This window comes from Vicia villosa, unplaced genomic scaffold (genome assembly GCF_029867415.1).
Source record: "Vicia villosa cultivar HV-30 ecotype Madison, WI unplaced genomic scaffold, Vvil1.0 ctg.000273F_1_1_3, whole genome shotgun sequence".
Lineage (NCBI taxonomy): Eukaryota > Viridiplantae > Streptophyta > Magnoliopsida > Fabales > Fabaceae > Vicia > Vicia villosa.
Window position 1 is genome coordinate 195,495 of NW_026705115.1, and position 12,500 is coordinate 207,994.

A 12,500-nucleotide genomic window follows, 5' to 3' on the forward strand; every position below is an offset into this window, starting at 1 on the left:
GAGCGATTCATCTCTTCATCCAAAAACTCATATCTTAGATTCTTGGGTAGTTCTTTAAGTTATAAAGATGGCTTTTTAGGGCATGGCATAGGATCGGAGGTAAGACCAAACATTCATAAAGGTTGTCATCAATGTAGGGTTCCATTCTCTTGAATCCGCCATCCTCTAAAATGGGGGTCGAAGGCAGTTTAATGAAAGATTCATCTTTCTCAAGTTCATTTATACATTCGTCAACGATGTCGATTGCATAACATGCATCTCCTATCACTGGTGCCATTAGGAACTTGGAAAGAATGAATTATATCTTTTCATCTCCTCCTTCAAATGTTAAATTTCCTTTTTTAACATCAATTATGGCTCCGAATGTTGAGAAGAATGGTCTTCCTAGGAGAATCGAGATTTCGTCATCTTCTTTGATATCCATTACTATGAAATCAGTTGGGATATACAGCTGACTTATTTTAACTGGTATGTCTTCTAATATCCCCATAGGGTATTTGACAAATCTATCAGCTAATTGTAATGACATTTTGGTCGACTGAAGTTCCCCTAAGTTTAACCTCTTACAAACCGCCAAAGGCATTAAACTTACGCTTGCTCCTAGGTCTAAGAAAGCTTTATCGATCATATGATTTCCTAAGATGTAAGGAATGGAGAAACTTCCAGGGTCCTTTTCTTTCTTGGCAAGTTTATTTTTGGAAATGAAGTTGCATTCTAAAGGTTTAGGATCGTCGAGTCTGCGTTTGTTGGACAGAATGTCCTTTAAGAACTTAGCATATGATGGTATTTGGGTGATCGCTTCGGTGAAAGGGATTTATACATGGAGTTTCTCTATCACCTTGATAAATTTTTGGTATTGGTTTTCTATTTTGGTTTGTTTTAGTCTTTGCAGACATGGAATTGGTGGCTTATACGGTGGTGGTGGTGTATAATCCTTATATTTTATTTCTACTCCTTGGTTTGTTTGCTTTACAGATTTCTCTGGTTTCTCTACTTGGTCCATGGGTGTGACATTCTCCTTAAGTTTCTCGGGTGTGCTTAACATTGGGTTTCTAAGTCCATCGTAAGTGGTTCCGCTTCTTAAGGTAATGGCATTCGCTTGACCCCTAGGATTTGGTTGAGTTTGTCTAGGGAACTTTCCTCCAGGTGTAGTTTGTGTAGCTTGTGTTTGAGCTACTTGCGAGATCTGAGTCTCAAGCATCTTATTATGGGTTATCATTTGGTCGAACTTAGTTCCTAGTTGTGTGATTAGCTCATTTATATGAATGTTTTGGTTTAGGAACTCTTTATTTTGTTGAGTCTGGGACTGAATAAAATCATCTACGGTTTCCTTGAGACTGGGTTTTGGTGGTACAACTTGCATAGGTTGATTTTGTCTTTGAGCTTGAAAACCTTGCGGTCTCGAGGATCCGGGATTTTGGATTGGGTTGTTATTTTTATAGGAAAATTTTCGATGGTTCCTTCATCCAGGATTGTAGGTATTAGAAAAAGGGTTTCCTTTGGTGTAATTAACTTGGTCTAAGCTAGACTCATTCAGTAGGTTGCAATCAGAAGTTTGATGTCCTTGGGTTCCACAGAGTTCGCATTCCAATTGTACTGCAGCCACTGTGGCAGGGTTCTGAGAAATATTTTCGAATTTTAAGGCTAGGGCGTCCATTTTGGCTTGCATCATGTCCATGCAACTAATTTCATGTACTCCTCATCGGGTCTCCTTCTTCTTTACTGTCGCTTGTTCTGCTCCCTATTGGTAATGATTTTGGGCCATATCTTCTATTAGGGCACAAGTTTCAGGGTAAGGTTTGTTCATCAACGCACCACCAGGAGCAGCGTCGATGAACATCTTTGTATTATAATGGAGTCCATTATAGAAGGTGTGTATGATCAACCATTGCTCTAGGCCATGGTGTGGACAAGCTCTTAAAAGGACTTTGTATCTTTCTCAGGCTTCAAAAAGTGATTCGCCTTGGTTTTAAGTGAATCTAGTGATCAGGTTCCTAAGGTCAACAGTCTTGCTTGGGGGAAAATATATAGCAAGGAATACTCTCCTAAGGTCTTCCCAAGTTGTTATTGAGTTAACTGGAAGGGAATCTAACCAATTGTGTGCTTTACCTCTAAGGAAAAAGGGAATAGTCTTAGACGAATTGCTTTAGGTGAAGCACCATTTGCCTTAAGGGTGTCAGCTAATTGGATAAAAACCTTTAAGTGTTGATTCAGGTTCTCAGTAACGAGACCAACAAATTGGTTTTGTTGTACTAGTTGTAAGAGTGAGGGCTTTAGTTTGAAATTGTTGGTTGTTATGGCGGGGTTTACTATACTAGAACTAGGCTCCTCATTAGATGGTTGATCAAATTCCTTAAGAGGTTTTTGGTTACGGTCTTCGGCCATAGCTCTTCTTAACCTTCGGATAAAAAGGCGTGCTCCAGTGTAACGTTCGGGTTCCACTGAAGTATCTACTAAGTTTCCGGTGCTATGATTCTTACACATCTACCGACTAATAAAGCCTTAGTTTAAACGGAATAACAACAGGGTATGAAATTTGACGAAGTTTGGTCCCCGGCAACGGCGCCAAAAACTTGATGGGTCTGTATATAGAGTCTAAATTAAACTGTAAGTGCACAGCCTGTCAAAGTAATATATAAGATTATCGAACCACAGAGACCAATCGTCAATCTATCAACTCTATTGCTAAGGTGCTTATCTAAGGCGGATCAAAATAGTTTGAATATGTGTAGTGCAAGAAAATAAAAGAATAAAGTAAATAGAAGATAAAAATAACATGTTCGAATGTAATTCACGTAATCAGACAATTTTCCAGTTGTATGCTGATAGAACTACTTATGGGGCAATATTATCTACTTATAGAAAAGGAACAATTTAACAGGAACTTGTCGCTTTCGTGTACTAAGAACTGAGTTTACTCTTTAATCCTATCCTTTTATTGTTACTTATAAAAGGTGCCTTAAACCTTAAAGCAGCAAACCTATTTTTGAGAAATTAGTTACTTGACTTAGTGAAAAAGTTATTTTAACTTGGAAAGATTAGCTTAAAGAGATTCTTGGCTTTAGACCAAGAATCAGATTTCAAACCCATAAACGCATCCGAAAATAGTTTCAAAATCATTTTCTAAAAAAGTGTTAAAGATTCCTAATTAGCCGGACAAACTTATTTTGCCCTTTTTGTTCGGTTAAAAACTAATTAAGTTAAATCTTAAGTATGGACGGCTTTCGATCTTACCCATAAACAATTAAATGCAGTAAACTTGAATTAAAAGTTAAAACATCCCCAATAGTCTTTCTATTAATACAACATTTGGAACACAATCATAACGACGATCCTTACATTCTAACCTTTAAAGATTTAGCCAGACATGGAAATAAAAGTAAGTCTATAAAAGCATGTAGGCATGGTATTTAAAAGCGAGTGCGGAAAATAAAGTATTTAAAGCAAGACAGTTAATAAAAGTAAAGCATGTAAAGGAAACAAAAGCAAGCAGGATAATAAATCAATTAAAGGCGAGTGCGGGAAATAAAATAAATAAAGCAATGCAAGTACAACGATTAAAATGAAAGCGTGTAGATAAAAAAATCTGCTCCAATCGAAGTCTTTAGATCTGGTACAAGCGAAAAGTAAATGCAACTGAAAGTAAATGACGGCAATATGAACTTCTACCAAAGTGCTCCAAACTCGATTACAGACTCAATCAACAGTGTGATAACTCTTCGATGTGAAGGGATTATCACTTTACAAGATCTGACAATATGTGGCTTAAGTTGTAACTAAGCTTGGATGAAAAGAAAATAATATAATATGAAATAATTTTTATTTTAAGATACAATATTTTTAAGAAAATAATAATAATTTTAGTATAAAAAATTATTTTAATTAAAATGAATTTAAAAATATACTTGAAAAAATGTGCTTTTGGATCAAATACAAAAATGTGTGTCACTTATCATTAACTTTAATTTATATGATTTGAAATATTATTATATTAATATATATCATTAATGAAGTTTATACAATCAAAATAATGTTTGCACAATTAAATATTAAAAAAATTATTTGTTATTGATGTCATTTCACAAATATATTATCAACGTAAATAGGGGAAATATATATATATATATATATATATATATATATATATATATATATATATATATATATATATATATATATATATATATATATATATATATATATATATATATATATATATATATATATATATATATATATATATATATATAAAGAAAAAAAGTATTACCTATTCAATTGTAACATAGTACTATTATTTATAGTCAGATTCTATTAGTATCAAATTTTATTGATTCAGATATTTTTGTAAGTGATACCTAAACAAAAATAATATTTGTATACAGAAAAAATCTATTAGCGATCTAAATATTTTTATATAAAAAAAATAGTATTTATGATCTTAAAATATTTTATTCAAAAAAGGTATACGGTAAAAAAACTATTATTGATCTAAATATTTTTATGTAAATGATACCTAAACATAAATAATATTTGTATATGAAAAAAAATTATTAATGATCTAAATATTTTTATATATTAAAAATGGTATTTATGATCCAAAAAAAATTATTCAAAAAAGGTATACTGGAAAAAAATTATTATTGATCTAAATATTTTTATATAAGAAAATTTACAATTGATTCAAATATTTTTGTAAATGATACCTAAACATAAATAATATTTGTATATCGGAAAAATCTATTAATGATCTAAATATTTTTATATATGAAAAATGGTATTTGTGATTAAAAAAATTTTGATTCAAAAATGGTATACTGGGAAAAAAATCTATTATTAATTTAAATATTTTTATATACGAAAATTTACTATTAATCCAGATGTTTTTCTAAATGATACCTAAATATAAATAATATTTGTACACGGGAAAAATTCATTATTGATCTAAATATTATATATACGAAAAATGGTATTTATGATCCAAAAAAAATTTATTCAAAAAAGATATACAGGAAAAAAATTATTATTGAGCTAAATATTTTTATATACGAAAATTTACAATTGATTTAGATATTTTTGTAAACAATACCTAAACATAAACAATATTTGTATATGGGAAAATCTATTAATAATATAAATATTTTTATATATGTAAACAAATTTATTATTCAAACAAAGTATACAGGAAAATAATTATTATTGATTTAAATAATATTTATATTCGAAAAAGATTATTATTAATTAATTTAATTTTTTTCATTTTTAACCTTCTCTTTAAAATAAATATATTATGTAAACAAATGCGCGTATCAAACCGAACTCGTGCATACACGGGTTTGTTACTGTCATACCCCAAAATTTACCTGATTGATTTACGTCTCGTTAAAATTAATTCCTTAAGGATATACCAAAAAAAAGGAGCCATGGGGTTTAACATCTCTATTGTTAAACTCATTCTCTTATAAATTGGTTAGAATTAAAATAAAGGTGTGGTTAGTAGATACTGGGGCCCCAAACATTTGGCCCGCATATTTTATTTTGGTTTTTTAATTCTCACAACCTATTTTAAATATAAATGGTTATTATTATTGACTAAGGGGTGCATACAAAGGAAAAGGGGTGTGATTGAAATTCACTAGGCTGAATCTTGAAATGTTTGGCCCATCTATTTTATCTTAGGGTTTTTTGTCAATTTTTATAATTTATTTAATCATCAATTAAACATTTCTAACCTATTTTGGTCATTTTGGATTAAGCATTATTTATATTTTTTATTTAGATAATTATTATTATTACTAATTTATAAAATATCAAATTGGGTTTTTGGATATGGGTTATTTCCTCTTATAGATTTTAACCTAATTCTCTAACTCTATAAAAAGGAGTCTTGGCAACCCTGAAAAGGGGACGGGTTTTTTCAATTTCGCGTACTTGTCTTCTACGCTTTTTCTCTTCTCCCTTTGAGGGTTTGTCTTAGGGTTTGTCTCAAACATCCCTAATCCGCATAATCCGCAATTGTTGACAAGAGCCGACAAACCCTTTCCCCTTTTCAAACTCAATCTCAAATCAATGGCCTATCTTTTGGCCTTTTCACATCAATGGCCTATCTTTTGGCCTTTGGTCATTGTTGTCTCGATCTGACAATGACTCTGTCCCTTGGGCCAATGATTTCTATGAGGCTCCTCTTTTAAAAACCTTGATGCATTGATGATGCATTGAGGCCTATTATTTTTATTACAATTTTGTTTATGTGCCTTTTGGCATTCGACTGTTGTTGTCTCGATCTGACAAGCTTTATCAAAACTGAGATTTACCCTTTTGGGCAAAAGCTAACTTTTTAAATTTATTAATTGACAATTATAAAAACCTAAAACTTAAAGGCTAAACCTTGAACCTTGAGTACAAGGGAGGCAAAGGGTGCCTAACACGTTCCCTCTGCCTAATAACCTACTTACCCAAAATCTCTTGTTTTTGAAGGTTTCTCACTTGCCCAAATAAAGTGGGTGGCGGCTCTAATTTTTAAGCAGTTGCTACAGTTACCAGTTGTTGTTTTTAAGAAGAAAAAAAATCTCATGTAAGAGACCTATTATGATCTCTATGTTCAAAAATATTTATAATTTATAGAGTATGTGAGAACTACATAAACTCAGATAAGCAATTTTCAAGATATATACTTTCATCATAGCCCAAGTGTCTGGTTCTCAACCAAAACCGTATTGACCCATTAACTGGGGATGATTATTGCAATGAAATTGGACATGCCATTACTATAATTGTACTATCAAATAAATTACAAATAATGCATAATTTCTTATTTAGTAAATATATCAAAAGCTATATAAATAAGTATTATTTAACCGGTCTGGATCCTGTCTTTCTCTCTTCATTCTTTTTTTCAAGTTCTTTATTTCTTTCTTTTAATTTTATTTTCCCTTTATTATAAACTAATTTTATAATAAATGGAAATATCAAAATTAAAATAGAAATAAAAATATTAGGAGAAAAAGAATATGAGAAGAGTCATGGAGGAATTGGGGCATCATATCCTCCACTACCAGGATTTATGTTTAAAGCAGGCACGCCATAATCCTGGAAAAGTTTTCGCCCTACACCATATAAACCATATGAAATTTAAATAAATCATTTTGTCAATTAAGAAAATAAAAGATAAAAAGTTAACAGGAACATACCATGTTTGAAATTGGATTGGGCATCAGTAACCATCATAGATGATATTAGAAATAAAAGTATTGCTAAAAGAGCAACAAATGACTTCAATTTGTAGGAAGGTTCCATATTTCTATTAATATATAAATTGCAATGTTTAGGATCTCTTGAAGCATATGTATTTATAGAGAAACAGATATTTTGAAGCATGATAATCTTGTTGCAGACTAATTCTTCCTCACATATATTATAAATTTTTGTTGGTAGTTCTTTAAAGCATGATAATCTTGTTGCTGACTAGTTCTTCCTCACATATATTATAAATTGTTGTTTGTGGTTCTTACTTTTTTTTATTAATTGTGTTAATTTCAATAATAAAATAATTATTTTTTTCAATTTTTTAATTAAAATTCAGTTTATATCATTCTACATGTATTAAATAATATAATTATTTGAATGAAAAAGAGAAATTACCATTTTTTTTTAAAAATTATATTTTATTAATGGTATGAGATAAATATAAATTATTGAAAAGAAAAAAAAAATTTAAAGAACAATAAAAAGATACCATTAATGATTTATTGATATTATATAAACCACTTATAATCTTATACAATTTTTTTTTCAAAAGACTAATCTGTTTTGTAAAAGTAGCGGTTAGGTGATAAGTTATCTTATAGCGTATAACTTATGATTAATGGCTGATGACTGATAGCTTATAGCATATAGCTAGGGATGGCAACGATTAAGGTCCGGTGCAGATCACACTACTTAAACCCGCACCGCAAATCACCACACGGACCCAAACCTAAATCCAAAGGCTATTCTGGTGGCAAATTAACACTCACGTCAACACCCGTTGGGTTCAGGTTTTTTCACCTGAACCCGCAGCAGAAACACATAAAGTACAACAGCAACATTGAAATTTTTCAAAACCCTAACCCGCAGCAAAACACATAAAATACAACAACATTGAAATTTTCCATCAATTCAAATGGATGGAAAAACACCGTAGAGTTAAAATATATTTAGAGGCATAAAATACAGCAGCAACAATAAAATACTACGTAGAAATATATATATTTAGGGGCATTTATGTAATTTCAGGACTAAGCGATTGTGGTTTCAGATTTTGGATACGGGTTTCACATTACCCAAACCCGTAATCGAAATATCGGGTGACATCCAAATCTGAACTCGAACATAGTCAACTCAGTTTTTCACTCGTTGACTCAGATTCGGTTGCGGGTGGATCCCACGGGTTTGGGTCTGCCTGTCATCCCTACTTATAACTTGATGACTGATCACTGATAAGCTAATTAAAGTGTTTGATAAAATTAGCGATTTAACTAGCTGATAAATGTAAAATGACATAAAAAAATATTTTTTTAATTCATAATTAAATATATATTTAAAATAATTAAAATTTATAAGGGTAATAATGGAAGAAAAATGATAAGCTATAAGCTAAAACGCTATTTAAAATAGCATCTGAAAAATAAGTTATAAGTTAGTAAAATAAGCTATAAGCTCGCGATGAAAAGACTGTTACCAAATATGTCTTTTATTATCATACGAGCTTATAAGCTATAAGCTCAAAATAGGAATGCCAATCTTCTAATTTTATCTTATTTACGAAATTAACCTTTCTATTAATAATAAAAGTAATTAAATAATTAATTGAATAATGTTGTCACATTAAATTAATGAAAAGTTAAATAATACTCTCTCAGATTTTTACCATAGCAGAAAATTTGATTTTAAAATTTACTGAATTAATTAGATATATTTAGTATTTATTTAATTTAATATATTGATTATTCAATAAATTTTAAGAAAAAGCAAAGCAAAGATATGATTAGTTTAGTTTAATTGAATAATGTTGCCACATGTGCTTTTTTTTGTCAATGTAAGATGATGTGAGTTTAAATAAAAGTAAACTAGAATGATCTGTAAATAAAAGTAAACTTTTGAATTGAAAACCATAATACTGCAAAACAAATTTCCAACTTGTTTATGTTTATAGAAAATTGGCATGACCGACGTTGTTTGATCAACTAGAACGCTTAAGTTTGATAGAATATTAAAAAAAAAAATTTAAAAAATAAGTGTGTTTGAATGAGTTAATTGAAAATATAAAAAAATTGAAAAATTTAAACAATTATTTAGAAATCAACTTATTTAGATAGAGTATTAAAATTATTCACCGTTAAATTTTTATTGTCATTTTTATAGATTTTTGAACCAAATTTAAATTTAAAAAATAGGGATCAATTTTCCATTTTCCATTTTCAAAAAATTAAAATATTAATTTGAAATTTACAATTTTTATTTTAAATTTGGGGGTCCCTATTAAAGTTTTGGAAAATATGGGACCAACTTGCAAATATTGAAATAATAATAATAATAATAATAATAATAATAATAATAATAATAATAATAATAATAATAATAATAATAATAATAATAATAATAATAATAATAATAATAATAATAATAATAATAATAATAATTCATTTGACGTTTATATTTTATAAAGTTTAAGAAGAATTTTAAATTCTTTGATTTTAGGTGCTGTTATAAAATTATTAAATTTAACTTGGACAAAATGTTTCATAGATTCTCATCATTTTAACAAATTTTCTTATTTATTTTTCTCTAAACAATGAATTTTGTCCAAATTATTTTAAATTTTCTCAAAACATTACATTTTCTAATTAAAATTCCTCATTCAAATATACTATAAGAATATTTTTAATGGTAGATTGAAACGTGATGAAATAGAATAAACTATTTTTTTTCAATCAACTGCGTTTGATAAAATAATTGATAAGATATGTTAAGTTTTTTTTGTATTCTAAAGTGGTATTTGGTCCACACCTTATTTTTTTTTCTTGGATAGTTTTTTTGGCCATTTTATGAGCCTCCCAATTATACATTCTCTACTAATATGATGGATTATGCTTAAAGCCAACTAGGGTTTATATGATTTTCTCTATCAGAGCCCTTAAATGACTCATGTCCTTCTCATTTGCGCTGCTTCTTTCTCTTTCCTTCTTACTATTTGTTTTTTAAACCCTATCCACTACAATCTTATAGTCTATTTGAACTTGAATCCATTGAGTTTCCATCCCCTTCGCTAAATCTAGTGCATAGAGCATGGCTTGGCCTTCAGCTGTTGTTCAATTGGAATAACCACATTGATTCCAAGTAGTTTCAACTACAATTTCTTCATTCTTGTTTTTAAAAATCGCACTTATGTTCCAGCCTCCCTCAATTGCAAGGTTGGCGTCTATATTAATTTTGCTTTTTGTGTGCTTCCAAGTGCTCCTATTGATGGTTGTATGTGTGTTCTTTCTGAGACTTTCGAAGTTAAGCTTTTAAATCTCATTTATTATGTTGCAGTTTTCATCTTGCATGTTGGTGTTTTCACATTTGCTTTTGTTGATTCTAGTTAGATTTGAGTTTTGCATGTTATTTTTCTGGGGTTTATTTTCTTCAAATCTCATTTTCCAATACCAGTGCCTTTGTTGAAGGTAAAACTATCACTTCCTTATTCTTGTTCATCTCATTATGCTTGTGATCATGTAATTGATTTTGCATCTTTTGCTTATTCTTCTCTCTCTCTCTCTCTCTCTCTCTCTCTCTCTCTCTCTCTCTCTCTCTCTCTCTCTCTCTCTCTCTCTCTCTCTCTCTCTCTCTCTCTCTATATATATATATATATATATATATATATATATATATATATATATATATATATATTCTGGAGATTGTTGTTTTCCAAGCTCAAATCTTTTTTATGGATAATATTAAAGCAATAATAATCTTCATATTTTTGTTGTTTTTTTTTTTATAAAAATAATTGCATGTGATTGTTACTTTGACTAATCTTCTTTTGTTTCTTCTCATTCGAGGTTTTCTGGGAATCGTTGTTATCTTGCATGTGCTCTTGATAACTATGATTGTCAAGAGTGTACTCATACTTCTCTTGTTGTTGTTGTTCATATTTATTTCATTTTATTTTGATGCACCTTATTTTGATTTCTCTTAGTAGGTTTTCTGGAGATTGAAGCTTTTCTGTATGAGATATGTATCATGCCTTCTCTTGTTGAATGCTAACTCATGCTTCCCTGTATTGTTGTTGTTTAGGTATTTTAGCAAGGGCATACTACTCTGAGTAACTTTCTCCTACTTTTTCTCTTTCGAGGTTTACTAGATATTATTGTTATCAAGGTTGTGTTTTTTCGAGGTTGTCTTTCTCCTACTTTTCCTCTTTGTGAGTGGGTCTATTGTTGTTGTCTTTTATGTTATTTAAGATCTTCTTGTCGCTTTGTTGAGTTGTGGGGAGAAGAGGTATCCACAACTGCCTATTTATTTAATTGGTGTCCTATAAAGAATCTTGAGAAGATAACACCAGAAGAGGCATGTTCTGGATTCAAATCGAATATGAACCATTCAAGATTTTTTAGTTTTGTGGCATATCGACATGTTTTGGGCCTACTTAGAAAGAAGTTGGATGACAAATGGGAGATGATGATACTTGTAGAGTATCACTGCAATGGAGGTTACAAGTTGTTTGATGCTGAAAATAGGAGAATTATGATCAGTCAGGACGTTATAATCGACTAATTGAAGCAGGTGGAACAATCTGTAACCAGTTACAGCTATTCGTTAAACGGTTGCATGCAGGCGTTAACCGGTTACCAAAAACTATTAACCGGTTACTGGTATGGATTTTCAGATTCTGGAGAAGTTGAAACTGCAAAAGTGTCGCTCGTCAAAAGCCATAACTGATGAAAATGTGAGAAGAACAACTAGGCAAAGAGGTTTGACTCAAAGACTTCAAGATTGTGAGATATTCTACGACAACAAAATCATCGGTGATGGTGATTTCGTCCATGTTGCACTTATGGTCGAATATGATCCCGTCAAGATGGAAGATTCCTTAAGTGATCGAAAGTGGATTTGTGCTATGAAAGAGGAGCTGGAATCGATTGAGAAAAATAGTACTTGGTAGTTAGTGGATCTTCCTGAAGGAAAAAAGTTGATTGGTGTAAGATGAATCCATAAGGTGAAGGCAAATTCTAAAGGTGAAATAATCAATCATAAGGCTCGATAGTTGCTAAGGGATTTTTGCAAATAGGAGGTATAGTGTTGGTATTGCGAATAACAACAATTGGTTTATCTATCAAATGGATGTGAAGTCTGCGTTCTTGAATGGCCCCCTTGAAGAAGAAGTGTATATAGAACAGCCCCTGGTTTTGTTGTGAAAAACCTATAGGGGAGATTCTACAAATTGAGAAAGTGTTATACAGATTGAAACAAGCTCCAAGAGC

At 30.3% G+C, this 12,500-nt stretch overlaps 1 protein-coding gene and 1 non-coding gene across 2 annotated transcripts; one reads left to right on the forward strand and one right to left on the reverse strand.

Annotated features, from left to right (window-relative positions):
* Window positions 1–298: 298 nt before the first annotated feature.
* Window positions 299–1,201, reverse strand: LOC131626203 (uncharacterized). Its single transcript, XM_058897034.1, has 2 exons — window positions 915–1,201; window positions 299–737 (listed from the first exon to the last, which is right to left on the reverse strand). Exons 1-2 carry the CDS (start codon window positions 1,199–1,201, stop codon window positions 299–301), a joined length of 726 nt encoding a protein of 241 aa, XP_058753017.1.
* Window positions 1,202–1,895: 694 nt separating this feature from the next.
* Window positions 1,896–2,002, forward strand: LOC131626210 (small nucleolar RNA R71). The gene has a single exon (XR_009291070.1). It is a non-coding gene; the product is annotated as a small nucleolar RNA R71 (small nucleolar RNA).
* The last annotated feature ends 10,498 nt before the right edge of the window (window positions 2,003–12,500 follow it).

What these genes read in the sequence shown, in the direction of transcription:
- LOC131626203 (XM_058897034.1), bottom strand. Translation starts at nt 1,201, where the DNA reads ATGCTTGAGACTCAGATCTCGCAAGTAGCTCAAACACAAGCTACACAA. An exon ending in GATTATACACCACCACCACC is followed by an intron (nt 738 to 914) that starts GTATAAGCCACC and finishes CAACAAACGCAG; the next exon opens with ACTCGACGATCCTAAACCTT.